Source organism: Hypomesus transpacificus, chromosome 18 (genome assembly GCF_021917145.1).
Source record: "Hypomesus transpacificus isolate Combined female chromosome 18, fHypTra1, whole genome shotgun sequence".
Classification (NCBI taxonomy): domain Eukaryota; kingdom Metazoa; phylum Chordata; class Actinopteri; order Osmeriformes; family Osmeridae; genus Hypomesus; species Hypomesus transpacificus.
Genome location: NC_061077.1, coordinates 5046092 through 5069720, shown reverse-complemented (window position 1 = coordinate 5069720; position 23629 = coordinate 5046092). Strand labels below are relative to the sequence as shown.

The 23629-nt window shown below is 41.3% G+C and overlaps 3 protein-coding genes across 7 annotated transcripts; 2 read left to right on the top strand and 1 right to left on the bottom strand.

The window, feature by feature from the left end:
- Positions 1 to 696: 696 nt before the first annotated feature.
- On the top strand, positions 697 to 6558 carry LOC124480859 (MAP kinase-activated protein kinase 2-like). The gene is made up of 10 exons (XM_047040505.1): positions 697 to 1570; positions 4157 to 4296; positions 4481 to 4545; positions 4663 to 4742; positions 4861 to 4987; positions 5281 to 5356; positions 5461 to 5585; positions 5700 to 5785; positions 5931 to 6011; positions 6274 to 6558. Exons 1-10 carry the CDS (start codon positions 1334 to 1336, stop codon positions 6415 to 6417), a joined length of 1161 nt encoding a protein of 386 aa, XP_046896461.1. The 5' UTR covers positions 697 to 1333; the 3' UTR covers positions 6418 to 6558.
- A 41-nt stretch (positions 6559 to 6599) lies between these two features.
- On the top strand, positions 6600 to 11623 carry fmodb (fibromodulin b). 2 transcript variants are annotated; one of them, XM_047040506.1, is made up of 4 exons: positions 6600 to 8527; positions 8976 to 9094; positions 9995 to 10924; positions 11144 to 11623. In XM_047040506.1, exons 3-4 carry the CDS (start codon positions 10027 to 10029, stop codon positions 11293 to 11295), a joined length of 1050 nt encoding a protein of 349 aa, XP_046896462.1. In that variant the 5' UTR covers positions 6600 to 8527; positions 8976 to 9094; positions 9995 to 10026; the 3' UTR covers positions 11296 to 11623. The 2 variants fall into 2 exon arrangements, with proteins under 2 accessions (XP_046896462.1, XP_046896463.1); XM_047040507.1 differs by lacking the exons at positions 6600 to 8527; positions 8976 to 9094 and adding an exon at positions 9130 to 9892.
- Positions 11624 to 13002: 1379 nt separating this feature from the next.
- csf1b (colony stimulating factor 1b (macrophage)) lies at positions 13003 to 17761 on the bottom strand. Of its 4 annotated transcripts, none has more exons than XM_047040479.1 (8): positions 17455 to 17761; positions 16594 to 16707; positions 16383 to 16445; positions 16138 to 16308; positions 13938 to 14154; positions 13688 to 13821; positions 13457 to 13503; positions 13028 to 13186 (listed from the first exon to the last, which is right to left on the bottom strand). In XM_047040479.1, the coding sequence occupies exons 1-8, from the start codon at positions 17494 to 17496 to the stop codon at positions 13096 to 13098; spliced, it is 879 nt and encodes a 292-aa protein (XP_046896435.1). In that variant the 5' UTR covers positions 17497 to 17761; the 3' UTR covers positions 13028 to 13095. The 4 variants fall into 4 exon arrangements, with proteins under 4 accessions (XP_046896438.1, XP_046896435.1, XP_046896436.1 ...); XM_047040481.1 differs by having other exon boundaries at positions 13105 to 13361; XM_047040482.1 differs by lacking the exon at positions 16138 to 16308 and having other exon boundaries at positions 13003 to 13186.
- Positions 17762 to 23629: the final 5868 nt, after the last annotated feature.

Genomic DNA, 23629 nt, shown 5'->3' with positions numbered 1-23629 from the left:
TAAATGGGTCCGGGTTAAATCGCAGAAATATATTTGTTCCGCATTAAAGATGTGCGTCTTATCAACTAAACACCCCAAACCTTTATCAACTAAACACCCCAAACCTTAATCACTACTAAAATAACGATACTAGACTTGATACAGCTACAAAGAAGGTGGTATCTGTTTGACCAGTGTCAAATGTTTTTCATGGACCAGGCATTCTAATTCCACCCATACTTCTTATACACATTGAATCAATACTAATAATTACAACAGTTATTATGTAATGAGGCATACTTGTAATTGTATTAAAGTAACTATTTAATATAATTTATAGATTAAATATAAATAAATTAATACATGTGAATGATCGGCAGACGTAATCTGTACGACTGAATGAACCTCTCTCTAGCAGATACTGGAAGCAATACTAGTCCAGAGAATAGTCTTTGGGACTGGACTGTCTTTAGACTACAGAAGAAGACAGAAGACAGTCTGACCTTAGTTTGATCACTCTGTCCGGGTCACGCTATCACGTCATTGTTGTCAAGAGACAAAACATATTTTTGTCAAATATGTCCTATCCATCTACATAATAAATGTTGAATGTTGTTATGAATAGTCACTTTCAGCTCCCATTTATAAAACAACGCGATACGTCTGATGCCTGCAACTGCAGTTTTAAATGACTTGAGAGGCTAGTAGAACTGACCCTTCTTGAAGTGAGGTCAATCATGGCCAACAATACAAGCAAGAGTCAGGAAATTAGCTAGATTAGCTAGGGACCATTGTAGCTCAGATAACACTCGTCGTGTTTTCTAATATCCAACTTTATCCAATAGTGGGAGACAAGCAAGCGTATAATTGATTTGTTAATGACATCTTTAAGGGGACATTTTTGACTAGCGGTGGAAAAAAGAACTCTCACTTGCTCCCTTTCACTATTTGGTGGCAGGCTCTTCAATGCAGTTGGCAGTGAAACGAAGCGGCTCAAGTTTGTTTGTATGTTGGCTACTAAGATAGCCGAACGCTGGTAATTAACCTATGACTATAGAGCCGATTGAGCGTTGGCTTCGCAATATGACTTAATTGTCAGGGTAAAATTACAACAATTTGAATTTCCATTGCCCTGTAGCTATAGGCTAGATTTGGGAAACGAGACTTGTCACACGCAAACAAGCTATTGTGCTATAGCAGCATGCTACTTCTGGACAACCAGGTTTTGACAGGTAGGACTACCTAGCTAGCTAGTTAGTAAAGCAAGGGAACCACCATTTTATGTAATTTAATGATTATACATAGGTTAGTCTGACTTTTTAAAAGTAGCCCGCGCTCAAACCAAAGAAGAACAATGTTATCGAATGCAGGGAACCAGAACCAACAAGCGTTCCCAAACCAGCAACAAGCGCCAAATCTAAACTCAGCATCCCTTCCTCAATTTTTCGTTAAACCACACAATCCTCTTCAAACAAAAAAGCATGCCATAACTGACGATTACACGGTTACACGTCAAGTACTTGGAATGGGAATAAATGGAAAAGTATTGGAAATTTTCCGGAAAGGAAGTGGGGAGAAATACGCACTAAAGGTAAACATTTTATTTTCCTCTTAGGTTTGTTACTCTACATTTTTGCTATCTGCCAGTCAAACATTTCAGACTATAGTCTGTAGAATATATATATTCTACTGGGAAATTACAATTTATATTATGGAGTAGCCTAACTGAAGGGTGAATCCAGGTGGATGCATGGTAGTTACATTTACAAAAGTCTATCAAGTTTAATTGATTGCAAAGTTGCCAATATCACTGTTCGATAAGTGAAGGCACAGAGAAGTTGCAGATGTGTTGTTTACACAACAGAACATTTTATATTGGTTTATCTAGCTTATTGAAATTATATATTAAATATAGCAATATATATAATGTCAAATGTAGGCCATGAGTTCTTCCCTCTGAAGCACCCCAAAGATTTGTATTTGTTTGTTTGCAATGTCCTATTTGTCAGGTTTTCTGACTTATGCTTTAGAGCCAGTGTGAGTCTGTGGATGTGTTGTTGATACAAAAACGAACATTGGTTCCAAGCAGGTCTTTCCTTCACAGGACTGGGTAGTGGGTGAAGTAATGCTGCAGCTGTCATTCTGATCCACAAATAGCTTTGGCCTCTAGTCTTCCCTGTAGGCTATCGGAAACAAAACTAACAAAGGACCTTCTGCTGTTATTAGGCCTATTTGTCTAAGCTGTGATACAGTATACATATATATTTGGTCAAATACGGTGAATTAGGTTAATGTAATGTAGATTACATTAGATATTTTCCACTTCAAAAAGACATTGTGTTGGGTGTCTATTTGTATTTTATTTTAATTGCAAGTTAATGTAGTACATGTTTCATAATCCTTTCAAGGCTTTCAAGGTTTTTGTCACAACATCCTCCCTTCAGCTTAGGCTTTCACTTGCCAAAAAGAAATGTTGCTTTCCAGGTCTTTAAGACCGTTCAAGCCCCACACCTACTCCCTCCTTTAATGTTACACAGTCACACTAACAGCTCTCATTCTCCCCTCCTTCCCTCCAAGGCATTGTTTTTGCATGCTGAGTCTTTGTATTGATGTGGAGGCCAGAATAATTGAGAGACATGGATCACTTCCTGTGATATTACCCTTGGGATCTGTTCTCAGAGCTGAGGCACGTGTGTCGCAGGGCCCCCTCCTCCAGAACACCTGCTCCCATTGGACGGTGTGGGTGACGGCATTAGAATGCAGAGTGTTGCCTGTCATTGCAACGGAGAGGGTGAGGAAGAGGCGACACTGTTAAGGTGTCACATGGTTATGGGTTATTGACTGGCCTGTGTCTTGTGATGGAGTACCTCAGAGTGTCTTTGGCTCTACAACAACACCTCTCCATTCTCCAATGACTTGAAGCTTGAGGCTTTATGGTTGGTTGATCTGGTGATGCTTATTATACACCTCCAGTAATGGCATTATCTAATAGGGATGTTGTTCCAACAGAAAGGGAGTACTTGTGATGTTTTGATTGCATTTTGCAATCTAATTCCCTAAAGTTTTGTGTCTAAAATTAGTCTTGTGGGAGAGCCCATACATGACAGAAGGGATTATTGGGTGTGGATTGCAGCAGTACTGTCCTCTAGGTTACATTCTCAGTTTTTATTAACCAAGGAAGTGCCTGAGGGCCAGTACACATCCCCCAGAAGGGCCTCCCTGGTACTATGTTCTGCATCCATCCTTCCAAGAAGATCTTCTGTCACAATTCCCTGGCCCGTGTGGGTTTGTGAAAAATTGGTCTCTCTTCTTAGCCCTTCCTCTGCTGTTTTGTGAGGATGATTCCTCTTCATCCTGTCAATTGACTTGATTTGAATTGTACTGCCTGGGAGAATAGTCTGCTTCCTGTGTGTGTGTGTGTGTGTGTCTGTGTGTGTAGTGCTGTGAGAGGTCTGAAACACAGCTGTGGTGTGTGTTGCTGTGGAGATGGCAGTGCCAGCTGGTATGAAGCCCCCCTCCCGAGGGCACTGCGTGACGACACACTGTGTGACTCATGGTTAGTTGTTGATGTTGAAGTGGTCAAACGCTGTCTAAAGGAGGATGAGGGATGGGGATGGGAGCAGCACAGATCCCCTCTGATTGAACTTTAAAGACGAAATAACGGCCAGCCTCCCCGCAGACTAAATTAAACGAGATTTCTAAGGAAATTGCAATTAGGCCTTTTGTAACGTCTCCATTCGTAGTGTTGTTTATAAATTGACAGGTCTCGATTCTCTATAACACCTGGTTCTTCCTCCCCCTTGCCCATCCTCTCTCCCGGAGATTGCTGAGTGAAGCCATTAGGCTACATCGTTTCTGGTTCAGAAGCAGATGCATCTCGGAAGGAGGGAAATTGTGTTACGGAGATGTGTCTGCTGTCTGGGACAGACTTGATATGATTAGAATCAAGGATGAAGTCAAGGGCATCTGCAAGACCTATGCTGTGGTTCAGAATCTCATACCTCCACAGCGGGTTGAAATGTGCTGCTAATCGGAGATTTAAGTAATCTGAGCCTAGATTAGCGTCAGTGTTGCCATGAGAGAAAACTGAGAGGATAAAGGCACAAAACTGTGCAGACCATTTACTGCTCATCGCTCAGAATTGGTAAGGTTTTCATTCTCCTCGCTCATGTCCCAGATGCTGCAAGATTGCCCCAAAGGTCGACGAGAGGTGGAGCTACACTGGAGGGCGTCACCCTGCTCACACATCGTACGCATCGTGGATGTTTACGAGAACCTTTACCAGGGCAGGAAGTGCTTTCTCATCGTCATGGAGTGGTGGGTGTAAAGTCACAAACCCGTCTCTGTCTTTGACCTGATTCCTGTGCTCATAAACCCTAGCCATTTACATTGTTTACAATATTTGAATAGCAGGACCTTTTAAATGGATTATCAATTAAACATCTCAAGTGGTTCATGACCTGTGTATTTCCTGTGTTCTGTTTCTTTTTTTTCTCTTCAGCATGGATGGCGGTGAGCTGTTCAGTCATATTCAGGACAGAGGGAACCAAGCCTTCACAGAAAGAGGTAAAAAGACATTCTTCATTCAAATTCCAGTTACCTCATTCCTCACCTATTGTTGGGCTTTAAATGCATCTTAATCTACTTGTCTGTCCCTCTTTCTTTCTCTTTTTCTCTCTGTAGAGGCTTCAGATATCATGAAGAGTATAGGTGAGGCCATCCAGTATCTGCATGCCATTGACATCGCCCACAGAGATATAAAGGTAAGCCTGGCTGGTTACTAGATGAATATTCCAGCCTTAATGTCTAATGATTAAACTTCAGAAACCCTTTATTTCCAGATGGAAAGGATCAACTTTGTCTGTGTTTATCTGTTTTCAGCCAGAGAACCTCCTGTATACCTCAGAAAGGCCAGACGCCCTGCTCAAACTGACAGACTTTGGCTTTGCCAAGGAAATCACCACACTGAATTCCCTGGCCACACCGTGCTATACCCCCTACTATGTTGGTAAGGATGTGTGGTCTGAACTGAATGCAACATGTGGTTCCCCTTGATGACTCACAGGGTTAGAAATCTCTGACAGCACATTCTGCTGACCAACATGGTTGATTCCACCAACATACTGTAAATGTTATGGGCGTAGAGGAAATCCTTTAGTCAAGGGTCGGTCATAGTCAGATGCCTTTTGAATAATGATAACATTACATGAAGAATTATGAATTTCGGAATGTCAGTTACATTAGTCATGAAACACAAGATGTGAATGTATTATGATTCTTAGTTGTTGAGCTGTCTCCTAGCTCCAGAGGTTCTTGGTCCAGAGAAGTACGACAAGTCCTGCGATATGTGGTCTCTGGGCGTCATCATGTATATCCTGTGAGTACAGCACATATGAATGCTATTGGACTGTGTAGGAATACTTGCGCTCCAATATTAGTGCATGTTGCTTATCTTCGACTCCACTCCTTATCTGTCCCCAGACTTTGTGGATACCCTCCCTTTTACTCTAACCACGGCCTGGCCATATCTCCAGGGATGAAGAAGCGCATCCGCAACGGGCAGTACGAGTTCCCCAACCCTGAGTGGTCTGACGTGTCTGAAGAAGGTACTTGAGACAGCAGGGCTGTATGTATACAGAACCATGAGACACTGGTGGTGATGTAGATGAGGTGTATACACAGACATGTGAACACCTTGGTTTCCATGTCCTGTGTTCCAGCTCAGCAGCTGATCCGCCACCTGCTGAAGACTGAGCCCAGCCAGAGGATGAGCATCACAGAGTTCATGAACCACCCTTGGATCAATGCAAGTAGTTCCTTGCCTCCTACAGTATGCTGGAGGTTCCCTGGAGGCCTTAGGCCATGCGTCAAGTACATGAAAAGCTATTGAAATTAGCTACTTTGTGATGTGCTTTGTGGATACTGATTCCATCGTGGATGTGATTGTGCAGCAGTCTATGGTGGTGCCTCAGACCCCTCTTCATACAAGTCGTGTTCTGAAGGAAGAGCAGGATGTCTGGGAGGAGGTGAAGGTGAGCAGAGCACTGTTCTGATAAGAGTTTAGCACCCATCACTACAGGCAAGCTTCATGAGGGGGAAGTTTCATTTTCTGATTATGAAAATATTATTTTTAATCCACAGTCAGAGTTTTGGCCTTTTACCAGTGTAATTCTGGGACAGTATTGTGCCTGGAATTATATTGGCAAAATGGCTTAAACTGTTTCATAATACTTACTCTAGGGACTGGCAGCAAGCCATTTACCCAGGTTGCATTGTTGATATTTGTGTCCTTAGGAGGAAATGACAAGTGCCCTGGCAACCATGAGAGTGGATTATGAGCAGATTAAAATCAAAACCATCCAGGAGTCGACGAATCCTCTGCTGATGAAAAGAAGGAAGAAGGCCAACAATGCTACCACTCAGGCTCCAGGACTGTGAGACAAAGACACTTTAAGAAACTCTCTCACACACACACACACACTCTCTCTTTCTTGAAACAGAGAAGCCTGTTTGGTAATCATTTTTTTATTTTTTTATTGTCAGTGTTAATTTTAGCTTGATTTTATATATATATATATATATATATATGTATGTATATATATATATATATATACATACATATATATATATATATTTGTTGTTCTTCTTCTTAATTGAACCCTTTTTACCCCTTGCCATTGAAGTAAATACATCTGGTTCATTTAATTGTCACCATAGTAATCAGATGTTGATCATAACAGGATTGACTTGATGTAACTATGGAAGTGTTGTTTAACCTTGCATAGCCAAAAGCACTGTAACTAATGTAGAATCAAGCCGAGCTCTGTTCACTGTTGTTTTATTTTTACTTGTGCCCAAATGTTTCTCAGCCTGTTTCTAGGTCTGTGTATAGTAGGGCCCTGGGTCCAAGGCCCATACAACCATATCAATGAAACCACTCTAATATGACTGTGATGGTCCTTTAAAACTAATGTCAAAGAAATAATTATATGCATTGGGTTGGGGATATATGTGCCCTGAAGGACTATATATTTGTTAATCCTCACAGGGAGATAATTTTTGTTTTACAGCCTACACAGTGCCAGTAACTCACGTAGTGAAGCATAATGGAAAGATGATTTCCTGATCAAATAATTGGTGACATTGATACCTTACAGAGTATTTAATACTTTACTGTAAAAAGTATTTGATACTGTACTGTAGGACTTATGTTACTAATTATCACCAGTTTGCCCACCAATTAATTTACAATGTAATATACACTCTGAAAGTATTGTGGAAACGTTTGAATTGTTTAATTGAATGTCTCTCCCTCAGCGTTCGGTGTATATACTTATTCACAGCTCAAAAGTACAGGTTTTCTATTTGTGGTGGGAGTTTTGTTGCCATGAAATCTGCTTCACTTTAGACTTCAAACGTATGATGGCTTTGATTGGGTTTTACTGTGGGTCGGATCTTTTTTTGCCAACATGCCTCTAACTATGTGTGCCTAGAGTTATGTATGCGTACGTTGCAGATCTCATTTTTTAACTTACTGTTTAGAAATAATTAGTGCCTTGAGAGTAATGGGGAGAGTTCTAATGTTGGGTCTGTGTGCTTAACCTTTCACACGAACCTCCCAATGAGTCTATGCATGATTTGGAGTTGTGGGTGTGCTGATCTCATGTTAAAGATGTCCAAGGTAAAGACGGTGAATAAACAATATCACCACAAGGTGGTAGTATCCTATCAATGTCATTATCTCCACACCCCTCAGCGGGCCATAGGGGACATTTTGACCATGCCAGTCCTGGTCCAACACACAAATAGATGCTGATTGCACATGGTTCTCCACTCCTCAAAAACTGGACTGTTAGGATGAGTGTCAGCATCCACACAGCAGTAATAGATATTCTTGCTCCTCGCTGTACGAATGAACTTCTTCCAGTTTGACAGTCATAACTAGACGTAAGTTGCAGAGCATCATTGTAGCTTATTAATAGGTGTACTGAGTAAATGTACAGTATAAAATGTAGCACATCTCAAACTGCTGTACTCGTGTCCAGAGTGTCCTTTACTGTGGAATAAACCCCCTCAAATATTTTGTCATCTTGTGCCTTGTTATGTGGTTTAATTGTGCATTCATATCTCAGCACTCAACTTTTTATGGCTCAGTTTGGTACCACATCCATCAACCCCAGATTATCTATAGTATCCTATTCCCCAAATGACCATGTGGAAGTAATGACCAGTCAATACCTTGAAGGCCTATGCTATAGCAATTTACAAATATCTTAAGATGTCTGTGTTTAAAAATGTTTTTGTCTAATGTGGAATGTTTTGCAGGGACAACATGTTTTCATCTGGTCTTTGGCACTAATACAGCTCCCTCTCCTCCAAACAGATAAGGCTGTGCATCAGGAAACACTCTGCATTCTTCCTGCTTGGTGTCATGTGGATCAGAGTAGCTTTCCTATTTGGAACACCGCAGACACAGTCATTGGTGCCAGTACCAAATCACTGACATGTCAGCTAAGACATTTGGAGAACAAAGGACTTAGAAAAGGAGGTATACTTCCCAAAATACAAATATCATGATTATAGACCTAAGGCTGTTAATGGTTAGTGTGCTAAAGAAACTTGTTATGATATCCAGTAATGCATACTAATAAAGCTGTGTTATAATACACATTCAGCTGCTGGTAAAACTGGCCAAAATTATACCCTGGGCTCTGACTAGATGTCAAGTTATTTAAATTATAATTATTTTTTCATTATAAATTGAAATCTAAACATCTTTAAATCACTCACTTACTTCTCACTCACTCACTTAATTCACCTCACTTTAAATTCGATTTTGAGGTGAAAATTCACTTTGTCAGTATGTCACTTTCAACTGTACAGCTGCCTAAGGCTCCATTTGTTCTTGGTCTAATAGAGGCAGAGCCCAAGGACAGAGTTGTGAAGAAAGTCTAGGCAGGTCATAGTGATCATCTGTCATCATCTGTCATCAACAGGGTGACAGTTGGCTGACTTTCTTCACAGCATCAAGCCTATAATTTCCCGGAGGTGCCCCATGGGCCAGACACAGCACTCTGGAATGAGGAACTTACCAACACTGGTTGACATGCAAAAGGTACTGCTCAAGTAGGTCATGTACTTAAAGGAAAGTCTAACAGATCAGTGCAACACTAAATCAGATTAATTTCATTAAAAAAGTTGATGTACTGTATCATGTATCCATGTTTACTTTGGCATTTGCTTCTCAGTTTCATAAGGGAGTAACAGTTTTATGCAAATGTATGGACACCCCACGTAAACATTTCTGTTACTGTGAATAACAGTAGAAGTGACACTAATAGAAGTGACACTAATCTTGCTTAAAATGTTGTAAATAATGTTTCAACTTTAACTTTATGCCTTTTGGAAATCATTTTTTCTCCTTATCACTTAACTATTCACAGTAACAGAAATGTTGACCAGGGGTGCCAAAAGGTTTGCATAAACCGTACATAATAACAACCTAAGCTCACAGTTGTGGGAGTACAGCATGCAGTCATTGCCGTTTTCCCTATATTTAAACCTTCAGAACCATCTGTCTTTCCACTGTAACCTAAAGACATACAGCAAAAAATAACAAGACATACCCCATGTAGTTGAGGTAATGATAAGGCACAACACAGTGAGTGAATAACAAGGCTGTTAAATAACAGATGTACATGTCAGAGCCCAGATGAGATTGTTACTGACATGACTGGAGGCGATATGTTGCTGTTAAAACACTACATGTGAGTGGAAAATATATGTGTTATATTGTGACTATGGCTGCACGTTTGGAGGAAAACAGACAGGAAGGGATGTTTACCCTATACCAGTCCTCCTCTTTAGTCTAAGGGAGACATTGCTACAGAGACTACCTCTATACAACAGGCTGGTAGGTTACTGTACATGTACTATTTATTTGCCAAATAGTATACTTAAATAACATACATGTTTATAGATGTGTTGGATGATGTCTCCATTTTTTTATTCACAGGATATCGATAACTATTCATATTTGCGGTGATCATGCGAGCAGTGTTGCTGCTGATTGTAGCTGGGCTGGTGGACCTCAGCTTTCCCCAGAGCCCCGGCTCCTTCCATTGGCTGTGGTACCTGCGTGGCCGCAGGCGCCACCCCGACACCCTGTGGATGGACCGCGTGGGTGAGGACTGCCCACTGGAGTGTGACTGCCCCTCCACTTACCCTACAGCCATGTATTGTCACAGCCGTAACCTGCAGCATGTTCCTTATGTCCCCTCCCGCATGAAGTATGTCTACTTGCAACGCAACCAGATCACAGGCATCCAGGAGGGGGTGTTTGACAACGCCACAAACTTGGTCTGGGTCATGCTCCACCAGAACCAACTCAGCTCTGACAAACTGGGTCTGAATGTTTTCAGCAAACTTAAAAATCTGGAACGACTCTACCTGAATCACAACCAGCTGACCCGCTTGCCCCTGAACCTGCCCAAGTCTATTAAAGATCTTAGGATAAACCACAATAAGATATCAAAGATTCTGGCTAGCTCTTTTGAGGGGATGACTAACTTAACCAAACTCCATCTCCATGCCAATTCACTTGAGGAGGTTGGGGGAGCTTTCAAGGGGCTTAAGTCTTTGAACATATTGGACATCAGGAAAAACCAACTGAAGAGAATTCCAGGGAATCTCCCAGAAATGCTGCATCAACTCTACCTTGAGTATAATAATATTGAGAGTGTGCCGGAAAACTTCTTCAGTAGTTATCCTATGCTGCAGTTTCTAAGGTTAGCTCATAACAAGTTGACAGATGGAGGGATTCCACGCAACACCTTCAATGTCAGCACTCTGGTGGAACTGGACCTGTCCCACAACAAGTTGGAGAGGATCCCTATTGTCAGTAGAAGTCTTGAAAACCTGTATCTACAGGCTAATCAAATCAAAGGTACAGTATGTGACTTCATATTTAGCCTTGTCCTCTGTTATGTAATTTCGTATTATGGAGAAGTGACAGCATAACCTCAATTAAGTACAATGCTAGTGGTGGAATACATATACTAAGCTACACCATAACTTTATGTCACAGCAATCCATGATAAATTACTTTTATTTATAATAAAATGTACAGAACTACTTACTCTCTGTCTCTGTCTTTCCCTCTCAGAGTTCTCTCTGGGTAGTTTCTGTGCTAAGGTGGACATGGCTAACTACTCCAAGTTGAAGGTGCTGCGTTTGGATGCCAATCAAATTAGTCCCAAAGATGTGCCATCTGAAGCTGCCTACTGTCTACGTCTCGTTGCCTACATAGATGTGTAGCTCCTTTATTTTTGTACATTTTATTCTGTTTTTGAATAACATATCCTGGATCTTGTTAATAACTTGTAAGCCTCTGTTACTAGTTATTATAAGAATCCCATCTGTTTCTCTTCAAATAGAGCCTAACGTATTTTGTAACTCGTCATGGCTTAGCTCCATGTCTTAAATTGATGATGAATGTTTAGTAAAATAACCATATTTTCATCGTATTCCTTCTGAGGGTATACAACTAATGGGTTACACTTCTAATGTACTTACTCTTAACTACTTCTCATCATGTTCAATACTCTGTGCATTTAGGAATTATGATTAAAGAGTTGTGTTGTTTATGGTGCTGTGTAATTTCTTTCTCCCTATAATCTTAAATGTTTTACCACTGAGATGTGAAAGATTTTAATAGTTTTGAGTAGTTGGCTGTTTTGGCTGCCACCTAGTGGTATAAAAACACACTTAACAGTTACTTACATCCGTAATAATGATAACCACCAAAACAATAATTTGTATGGACAATAATTAAGACCAATGATTTTAGTGGAAGCCTGACAGTGTGAAAATTATGATGATGTTGAAAGAATCTTGAAATTAACCTTTTAAATAGCGATTCTGATCAATTGGAATGATATTTTCCCACAAACTAATGCTTTAGTTTGTTTTAAAATCAAAACCATGGTTCTTTGGCTTTTCCTTCCTTTTATACACGAAAGAACACATGCTGGGAGGATGGGCTCCCTCCAAATAACACTAAACTGGTCTTGGGCCAGCCTTCACATATTGAAGAGACTTGAGACTCCATCAAAGGCTCATATTTCCATCGACAGCTGCCTTTAATCTCGAACAGATTATGGAGTTTCCATAATACTGTCCATACCCTTGTAAAGAGAGTCGGATTGGAAAATCAGTGAAGCCTAGTTCACGTCAGTGCACATACCAAGTTGAATAGCCGACATGGCTCGTAACACGTGAAGGGAACATGCTTTTTGCTTTACTGTGAGATGGATGCAGTAATTTGTAATGGGTTATCAACTTTTGTGTGAATGTACGACAAACAAGCCGTGAAAAAATGAAACCAGATTTTGTACTTTCAATAAACTTCAGGTCATGGCCCTTTTTATGAATCAAATAACTGATTCAAACTACTGAAAACCAACACCTTCATATTCAGCTGGGTCATTAGCAGTACTGACTAGATTTGTGATTAATCCAATTACCGGACTAATGTGCACACCATGTAGACTGAGGCCTCTCCACGGCAGCCTGGGTTTGAGTCTGGCCCAAACCCTTTACCACATCATCACTTTCTCTCCCTACATTTCTTGTCCTCTCCAAACATACTATCCCTGTCATAAATACATAACAAAACCACCAAAAATATATATCTCCCCCCCAAAAAATTGTATGTTCCAGACAGTGTATTTATAGGATGATGATATACCTCTGAAGACATGTTAAAGATCACAGATCTGTTTCAAATATGCCTGGTGCGCTTATGCATTATGTGGTGAAGAATCCTTCTTCTGTCAAGGCCACCACAACAACAGATTAGGGAGTAAACTAAACAGAAACTGGGGAGTTTTGATTGGCAAAGAATCACAATACACAATAAAAATACAAATAAATTCTGATGAAAATTCAGCTGTGTTTAAACAATAAACAACAGTAGATTGTCAAAATAAAAGATAATGATCGTTGTCAGCGTAATGTGATTTTGTTTTAATCATATTTATTTCATATTGATAACCAACCAACAGACATTCACGTAACATTTTACAAAAAAAGATTGCATATGAAGATATTAATTGTTCACAGATCTCTTCCGGTCTGAGCAGTCATCTCAATTATGTTGCTTCTGAGAAGGCAGGCAGGCAGACAAGCGGACAGGCAGGCAGGCAGGCTGCAAAACAACACTTCAGTCAGTTGTACTGCCAGCCAGACAGGGTGCAGTTTGACAGACACACTGACACACAGAAAAACACATAAGGAGGCAGTTTGGACTCCTGGTATACAGGCAGGCAGGCAGGCAGGCAGGCAGAGATGGACACTAATTTCTTCACATGTCTGAATGTGACCTGTAAAATTAAATGTGTTATTTAGAGGTCTCATAGGTCTGAATGATTTTGTTTCAGACTTCTTTGCATATTACTAATAATGTACATTTCCTCACCTTGAAGTGAATATTGAGTGCGATGTGTTAATCTTACTAAAGTATTTCTGTTTTGAAACAATAAAAAAAAAAAAAATCAAATCAGCAGTACAGTTAAATAATAGAAATATTTGTTTTTCCAAATTTAAGGAACACACACAGGTTGCTGTGTTAGCTTAATCAGATTCTGGTCTGCCAGAAAGCTTGCCTTTGGCAGAGCAGATGCTTCTTAGTGTTATTATTTGGTATTACCCGCTGTGTGATTATGCAGAGAATAAGCACAAGCAGCCCTCCTCCGCTGAGAGACACCACTATGAAGCCAAACTTGTACTTGTTGCTCTCTGAACCAGTCTGGGAGGCTGTCTTTGAATTCATATCAGATCTGACTGGGGGATGGACAGTTCATAACTTTTAATTAAAACTATGCAATATTGTCCAGGACAGGTGCTACCAGAACATAAAAGGGAGATTTTTTTAGCCTTGGTTCCTTAGAAGGACTCACCAGTTGTTGAAGAGAGTTGTGTGCTGAGCTCAGTTGGTGATGTGTATAAGTGCGTAGCAAGTTCTGAGCTCTCTGCGTACTCCCTCTGGCAGTCCCAGTCCACTGGTGTGTTACTGGTAGTTACCAGCTCCCAGTACACAGACAGGATCTCCTGGACTCTGGCCAGTGCTACTGATGGGGACTCTCTGAAAGTCACCTCAAAGCTGACTGGGTCGTCCTGAACAGTGCACAAAGAGACTAAATTAGAATGTGTAATAAAATATCTGCTTTGTTAAAGATCCCATGACATGCTGCTTTTGGATGCTTTTATATAGGCCTTAGTGGTCCCCTAATACTGTATCTGAAGTCTCTTTCGCGAAATTCAGCCTTGGTGCAGAACTACAGGCACTACGAGCAGTCGCACAATAAGCTTTCCTCAGGACGCGCTGTTTCTCTCTGTAGCTTTAAATGCTGTGATGAAGAAAGAGGTGGGGCTAACTGCCATGCTTCGGTCGTTTACAAGCCATGATGTCTCAGGAAAAACCAATGTCGCGCTCGCATGGTCGTAGTTCGTTTTTTCATTGGTGGGCCAAATTCTCTATGCGGGCAAAGCAGAGAAAGGGGAGGTAACCTTCCCTTTTGTGACGTCAAAATAGGGGATTTTCAAAACCGAGCGTTTGAGCTCTCATTTTCCCCAGGGCTTGGTTTACACCTATTGAAATGTCTAGCCATTGGGGGACCAAAGGCCGGCTAGGGGAACTCATTAATGTTAATTAACCTCCTAAAGTTACGTTTTTATGTCATGGGACCTTTAAAAAATGTCACTGCTTTTTACTCATCTGTTTTGGAAAATTCTTTAGAAAACATGTTTAATAAGCTTGTTACAGTTTTTTCAGATTGCTTTTTTTTTTCTTTTCACACAGGTACACCCTTGCACTTTTCAAGGTTCATGTTGGTTAATTGTATCTTGTTTAACTACATGATCTTATGGTTCTTCCCTTTGGGACTTATTTAGTTTCCACAATGTATGCTTCATGTTTTGGTTGCCCGCAATGTTTAGGCTATCTTGTAGTTATGATCAGTGACCTATGCACTTTTGTAAAGCTCTCTTTTAGAAGTCGCTTTGGATAAAGTGTCTGCGAAATGCATAAATGCACAATTTTGACAATAGGGCTCTCTTGTGCATGAATATGTTGACCAAACACAACACACAAGACAAGTACTGCTCACTGATGAAAATATGTACTGTACTCTCCACATTGTCTGTGGAGAATTTTTTGCAGAATTTTGTGCAGAATATCAGAACATATTTCAAATCAAATACTGTAGTAGGCCACATACTCTAAACACAGCAAATACATTTGTGGAGACAAAATAAAGCATACAGAACAAAGCATACAGCATATGAAATACAGTACATTGTTTCAATTATGGACTCAATTATGGATTATGTGTACAAAAATATACTGATGTAGTGCACATAGTAGGCTGCATTTTACTGTACTGGAGACAGTAGAGAAAAGTAGTTTTCACCTGTGTCCTTGTCGAAATGTCCAAATTACTGTTGCAACAGTATATCTGCTGAGGTTGGGCAGGTCTCTGTCCAGCCTCTCTCAATGTTGCCCCATGGTTCACAATATGGTCAACCAATGTTGCTTGAATTTCATTAGATACTGTACATTTTGCCCTATTCTTCTACGGCCTCCAGGTCTAACTCTCCCTCTCCCTACCACTCTTCCTCAATGGGCTCATCCTCCCTCTCTCTCTTCCTCTTCCTGCAACATTGCCTTCCATTTTTGATGAGGACAAGTATACTGACCTGGTGCCTTTTTATAGTGCTTACACATGATTGGTATGTTTACAATTAAGCACTTTGGTGCTTGCACACCTGATGCCTGTGTTTGACCCATTCGTTCACGTGTGGCATTTTACAAGGCAGTGTCTTGAAAAGGCAATTAAGTGACATAATTCATGTGTCCAATGTAGAAAAGTGTGTTTAGTTATTTGCAAAACATTGTGTGTAGTATTTTGCAAATAGTGAGAGGCTGAGAATGTGCCTATAGTTGTGCAAATCTGGGCTGCTTTTTTGCTCCTCGGGTGTCAGGTTTCACTAACTGTGTGTTATTTGACATTTTTGTTTCCAAGCAATCGGAAAAAACTGTAACAGATTCCTTGGAACCTTGTAAACACTCAAGTATACTGTTCAGGGGCAATATCGCACCTCCAGCTCCTCATTGATCTGTGGAACACATTTCTGAGAATAGATGTTGTGGATGAGAGATTTTAGCAACTGGACATATCTGTCGTTGTCGGAACCTCTGGTGTACTGGAAGTGGGCAGTCAGAAGGTCCAGGATCCATGGTAACGCAGCCTTAACATAGCAGCATTTACTCTGCAGTGGCACAGCAGAAGAGAATCAGCCAGGGAAAGGAAAGCAAAAAGAAAATTAAAACAATGTGGCCTTACCAAAGTTTTTTGATCAATGAAAGTGTAGGTTATCCAACATCCACTTCTCAGCTGGTTATCTATCTGGGTACAGAAAAAAAAAGGCCGGGACTTAAAACAATCAATATATAACAGTGAATGAATGAGGCGTGTGTGTTTGTGTGTTTGTGTTCAAGAGTTAGGTGCTCTTATGTGAGCGTGTGTGCATGCTGATATGTTTGTGTCTGCTCACCAAGTGTTTGAGGGTCAGCATGTGCTCCTTAGTGATTGAGTGTCTGCATGGGCCAGGGATCTCACCCATTGCCAGTGAGAAACTCAGAAATATTATGACACTCAGACACTTCACCTGAAACATAAAAAAAATGCTGAACTTTTTATCTAATCATCAGTTGTGAAGGTAATTTTAACTATGTACATAAACTTTTGTTGACATCATCTGAAAAGGGATTGATGTAGGCATAACAGGATGTTACCAAAAAAACGCAATATTTAGCATCCCTAAATTCAGCCCAAAAAGTTTGTTTATTGAATTTGTCATGACATTCCACTTTCTTGATTTTATAATATTTATCAAACATGTCATTTGTATTTTTTAAGACACAAATGCAAAAATGTATCTTTCTTAACATGAGGACTCACAAGTCAATACGATGTTTTAAAAACATGCTTTAAAAGCTTGTTATGTTATAAATGTTAAAGCTTTACGGCTAATGCTAGAACTGTGACTTGTCATGTTTGACCCTTGTGTGGAATAATGTATGAAACCCAGCCATGTTTAATTAAATACAATCAATTATACTGTATAAAACTCTGTCACATAATGTCAGAGATCTATTCCATGCCATCCATATTACATTGATATCTGTCATGTATTACCTGTACATGTAGGCCATTTTAAATTAATTTCATTTGTAACGAGACAAACTAATCACATGCACCACATACATATTAACAGTTGTCATGATATTGCACTGCAAAAATTACATATTCAACTTGAAACCAGTGCACAGACGATCAATGCCTTTTTGTGATCCAATTGTACTGTTAGTAGTATGTCTTGGAGGTACAACATGGGGGTAACGGTTTCACTCACCTTGGTCGGACACTGAATGAGGGAAGGTACCAAGAGGGTCATCTGGCTTGGAAAGGACAGAAGAGAATCCCCCACTCCTGAGTCACAAACATTGAAGCCCTTTTTCCCAAACTAGAAACAAGATGCAGACAACTGGCACCGTGGGATGGGGTTCTGCTTCCTTCTGCGCTGTGTAGAGTTTACAGAGAGCTTGCTCCAGTTGAAAAGCTGTGTTAGGACCTCCCTCCTGCTTTTTGATGTTCCTCGGGAGAAATAGTGCTTCCTAAATTCCACGGTCTTGTCATGTAATGCATGATTTTGTTAAACTGTCGTCTGTTTGTTTGTTACATTATTATATAAGTACTGTACATCACCAAGAATAGTTGAAATGTAAAATAAATTTACTTGCACGCACATAAACGCACACACACTCACAGACACATACACACACAGACACACACAAACACACACACACGCACAACAGACTCAGCCCACTGTATGAATGGATTGTCATATCTTTATGCTGAGAAAACATGTGACGTTTTCAAGTGCTCACTAAGAAAACCAGCATTTCCTGCACAAATCAAACCAGGGTAGGTAGTTTTCTTTCAGTCCAATCCAGAGAAGGAGTTATAATTCAATTCACAAAACTAAAACATGCGAACATTTACATTTACATTACATTTATTCATTTAGCAGACGCTTTTATCCAAAGCGACTTCCAAGAGAGAGCTTACAAAAGAGCATAGGTCACTGATCATAACAACGAGATAGTCCCAAACATTGCAAGTAGCCAAAACATGAAGCATACATTGTGAAAAGCTAAACAAGTGCCAAAGGGAAGACCCATAAGAGCATGCAGTTATACAAGTTACAAATTAAACAACATGAACCACAAAAGTGCAGGCCTGTACCTGTAGAAGAACAATCAACAGTAAAATATTTCACAGCGAGTACAAGACTTAACTTCGTTATATCTAACCTAAAAGAGCAACAAGTCACTCAATAAGAGTCATTGTGATCCCGGAGGAAACTAACTAACAAGTCCAGCCAAGCATTCTTAAGTGCCGTTGTACTCCCGGAACAAGTGCGTCTTGAGCCTTTTCTTGAAGGTGGGGAGACAGTCAGTGTCCCTGATGGAGGTGGGGAGCTGGTTCCACCATTGGGGGGCCAGGCAGGAGAAGAGCTTGTGTTGGGACCGGGCAGTCTTGAGCGGTGGGACCACCAGGCGGTTGTCTGAAGAAGACCGTAGGTGACGGGTGGGGGTGTATGGTTGCAGGAGAGACTTGATGTAGACGGGTGCAGTCCCGTTCACTGCTCGGAAGGTCAGTACCAGGGTCTTGAATCTGATACGGGCGTTGATGGGTAGCCAGTGGAGAGAGATGAGGAGCGGGGTAACATGGGAGCGTCTGGGTAGATTGTAGACCAGGCGGGCCGCTGCGTTCTGAATCCTCTGAAGAGGGCGGGTTGCACATGCTGGGAGACCAGCGAGCAGCGAGTTGCAGTAGTCCAACTTGGAGAGGACCAGTGCTTGGACTAGCAGCTGGGTGGAGTGCTCAGACAGGTATCTCCTGATCTTCCGGATGTTGTAGAGGGTGAATCTACAAGACCGGGAGACTGCGGCGATGTGGGCCGTGAGGGAGAGCTCGTCATCCATGGTAACCCCAAGGTTCCTGGCAGAGGTTGAGGGGTTCACCGTCGCAGATCCCAGGGTGATTGACAGATCGTGGGAGATGGAGGGTTTAGCCGGGATGATGAGAAGTTCTGTTTTGGCGAGGTTCAGCTGGAGGTGGTGCTCGGTCATCCAGGTGGAGATGTCTGCGAGGCAGGCCTCAATCCTAGCTGAGATCCCCGGATCGGTCGGGGGGAACGACAGGTACAGCTGGGTGTCGTCGGCGTAGCAGTGGTAGGAGAAGCCATGGGAGGTGATGATTGGTCCAAGTGAGGTGGTGTACAGAGAGAAGAGGAGGGGTCCAAGGACGGAGCCCCGTGGGACACCGGTGGAGAGCTGGTGGGGGTCTGACAGTTTGCCTCCCCAGGAGACCTGGTAGGATCTTCCCGAGAGGTAGGATGAGATCCACTGGAGTGCAGTGCCAGTGATGCCCATCTCAGAAAGTCTGAAGAGCAGGATCTGGTGGTTAACCGTGTCAAAAGCTGCAGAAAGGTCCAGCAGAATGATGACGGATGACCTTGAAGCCGCTCTGGCAGACTGGAGGGCAGTGGTTACTGAAAGGAGGGCAGTCTCTGTGGAGTGGCTGTTCTTGAAGCCCGATTGGTTGGGGTCAAGCAGGTTGTTCTGAGAGAGAAAGCTAGACAGTTGGTTAGATACAGCACGTTCAATTGTTTTAGAAAAGAAGGGTAGCAGTGATACCGGTCTGTAGTTCTGGAGGACAGCAGGGTTAAGGGAGGGTTTTTTGAGTAGAGGGGTAAATCAAATCAAATCAAATCAAATTTATTTGTATAGCCCTTTTTACACGCAAGCATGTCACAGAGGGCTTCACATGCGCCCATAGAACTGCCCCTCAACCAACCTAAACCCTCAAGGAAGACAAGGAAAAACTCCCAGAAAAACTCCCACCGGGAGAAAAAATGGAAGAAACCTTGGGAGGAGCAATTCAGAGAGGGATCCCCTCCTCCAGAGACGGTTGGTAAGAGAGAGGAGCAGAACACAAGCTAAACATAGTCATACAGTGTCAATGGGTTTTGAAACACCAAAATCCATTGTTCGGCTTTATAGACGTTGGATGGGACCGGGAAACTCGCTGTTGGCCGTCATGGAGACTGGATTCCGGGTGACGACCTGGTTCAGCGTTGGCAGACCGACGACCAAGCAGGTCCTGACAGCTCAAACCCCCCACACCACAGGGAATGTGTGGGGGGGGGACAGAGAGGAGAGCAGGGATTAGAGAATGCCAGGAGCAGCTAACAGTTACAGTCAAAATAGAATGAGATCCCCACCGGTCAAGTGTGGACTAGTGCAGCAATTTAACAGAGCAAAAAGGGTATTTGATGCAGCCCCACACACCAAAACAACGACAGCCCCCCTCAGTTGGAACATGAAATCTGTTCCAGGGGAAAGAACTCTAAAGTAGGTTATACTTATACGAATAAGGATGAAAACAGCCAGTCCCCCGTTGTCTCCAACTAGTAATAAAAACTATAACAGTAACAATATACAGCAACGGAACTATAATAATAATAATACTAACAATATACAGTAACAGGTTTACTTTATTTGTAACATCTAGCTGGGCAATGTGAACATAAGCTATAATTAAAATTTAAAAGTTACATGTGATACACACATAGGCAAGCACACATCCCAGGTTTACATAGAAAGTACACACATACTTCCCTTTAACAATCATAGAATTGACTAAACAAGAACGTTTTTAATCTAGTTTTAAATGTCGAGACAGTATCAGCTTCCTTAATTGAGATGGGTAATTTGTTCCAAAGAAGAGGTGCTCTATATGAGAACGCCCTACCTCCAGCAGTTTTTTTCTTAACTTTGGGTATTACCAGATAGCCGGCATTTTGAGATCTTAGAGACCTTGCGGGGCAATAGGGTGCAAGGAGACCGGAGAGGTACAGTGGTGCCAATCCATGCAGAGATTTGTAAGTTAGTAGTAGAACTTTGAAATCAGCTCTGGCTTGGATAGGGAGCCAGTGTAAAGAGATAAGAGTCGATGTTATATGATCAAACTTTCTAGTTTTAGTCAATAGTCTAGCAGCAGCATTTTGCACCCGCTGTAAGTTTTTTAGGTAGGTAATTGGGAGGCCAGAGAACAACACATTGCAGTAGTCCAATCGGGACGTAACAAAAGCATGTATTAGTTTTTCAGCATCATCCTTTGAGAGGAATTTTCGTATTTTGGCAATATTACGTAGATGGAAAAATGCTGTTCTGGTGATTTGCTTAATATGGTACTCAAATGAAAGGTCTGGGTCCATTGTGACTCCCAGATTTTTTACCAGCTGGCTTTGAGATACTTTGACGCCGTCTAAGTCTAAGGTTAGATGGGATAAATTATTTCGGTGTTTTTTCGGACCAAAAATTTGAACCTCGGTTTTATCCGAATTAAGAAGAAGGAAATTTGCAGTCATCCAAGTTTTCAACCCGGAAACACAGGTTTCCATAGCATGTGGAAATTCTCCCGGCTTTATAGACATGTATAGCTGAGTATCATCTGCATAGCAGTGAAAATCTACCCCAAAACTTCTAATTATGTTTCCTAAAGGCAACATATAGAGTGAAAATAACAGAGGGCCTAAAACTGAACCCTGTGGTACTCCGTATTTTACAATGGAGCTCCTGGATGAGCAACCATCATAGTGGACATATTGTGATCTATCAGATAGATACGATCTGAACCACTGAAGTGAAGTACCAGAAATCCCAACATAGTTCTCCATACGTTCCAGGAGAATCTCATGATCTACAGTGTCAAAAGCTGCACTTAGGTCTAGAAGAACAAGGACAGAGCTAAAGCCTGCGTCAGAGGCTAATAATAGATCATTGACTACCTTGGCTAATGCAGTTTCAGTGCTGTGGTGAAGACGAAATCCAGACTGGAGAGGTTCATAGAGCTGATTTGAGGAGAGGTGCTCAGTGAGCTGTTTTGCCACAGCTTTTTCCAAAATTTTGGAGAGAGATGGCAAATTTGAAATGGGCCTGTAATTGCTAAGACAACCTGGATCCAGGTTTGGTTTTTTAAGAAGGGGCTTGATAATAGCTTGTTTGAAATCGTCAGGGACTTGTCCAGTTACAAGAGATTCATTAATAATACTAAGCATGGGCGGTCCAATAATATGGAGAAGTTCCCTACAAAGTTTGGCAGGGAGGGGATCGAGAAGGCAGCTAGTGGGTTTCGAGGAATCTATCAGCTTGATGAATGCTTCCATAGAAATAGGGTTAAAGTGAGTGAGAGTCTCAACATGCAGAATGCTGGGTACAGAGGGAAAATCAGTGTTGATGGCCACTCCTCCAGGACTAGTCTGTAGTTTGTCCCTTATTGCATAGATTTTTTGGTCAAAGAAATCTAAGAAATCATTGGGAGAGAGATCTGAACTAACACAGAGTGTACTTTTCTTAGTGAGTTTTGCAACAGTATCAAATAGGAACTTAGTGTTGTGTTTGTTCTTACTAATCAACTTAGAGAAATATTCTCAGGGTAACTCTGGCCTGTTTGAAGGCAGAGGGGAAGGTACATCTACTTTGGCCCAATAACACCAGACTTTCTGGACTAAGGATGGTACAACTGATAAAAACAGACATTCGACTAGTTTATACATTATATATTTAAAAAAAGATCCAGTTCAAATCCATGCGGTCTGCACCATTGTTTACATTTCTTTGTTGTTTTTATTAAATTATCTTTGCTGGGTTTTAGGATTGGCTGGCTGTGTAAGAGACAAAGGGAAAATATTTAGCCTGACCAAGGGGCGTTGTTAGACCCTTTTTACTGGGGAACGTAGTAAAAACGTAGTAAGTGCCCCAGTAAAACCAGTAAAAAAATTGGACTTTTAACAAGGTACTTTATGTGTCAGTGCATTAATTTTGATCGATAGTCCCGAAAATAATAAACGCAGTATCCCAATCAACACTAGTAAAAGTGTAAAACACAAACCGATGCACGCAGAATTCCATGTCCGTGCTTTTCTGAGCTTGCCAAATGCAAGCTTGAAATAAAAAAAATGTATATGAATAGGGCCCTGTGCCCCATTAGAGTTTTATGTCTAACAACGCCTCTGGCCTGACCAGATGCACCAGCAAAGACTAAACGGATCCATCTTCCCATGTGTACACAGTCATACACTAGGAAAGTACCAGTCTGCCCTGTTATAGTCCAGAATCTGATCTCTGAACAGATTTTTATTTCCCTGTAGACTTAAGTTAAAGCTTCCTTCATACTGTCAAATTCCCCTTTTGATTAATTTAGACATCAACCATACTGGTTCTCCATTTACAGTAACATCAACTTGGCTAGTCAGTGTGTAAAGAGCTGAAAAATAAAAGGTGTTTTTGTAACTATCTTCACTTTGACCTTTTGTCAAAAATACATCTAAATAAATTCCAAGCTAAACAATTCCAGGATGAGAGGGACAGGAAACTCTTGAAGACTACATCCTTACTGCCTTTTAAAATGCAATTTAAGCATCACCAAAATATCCCAGGAAATACAAAGTTCTCATA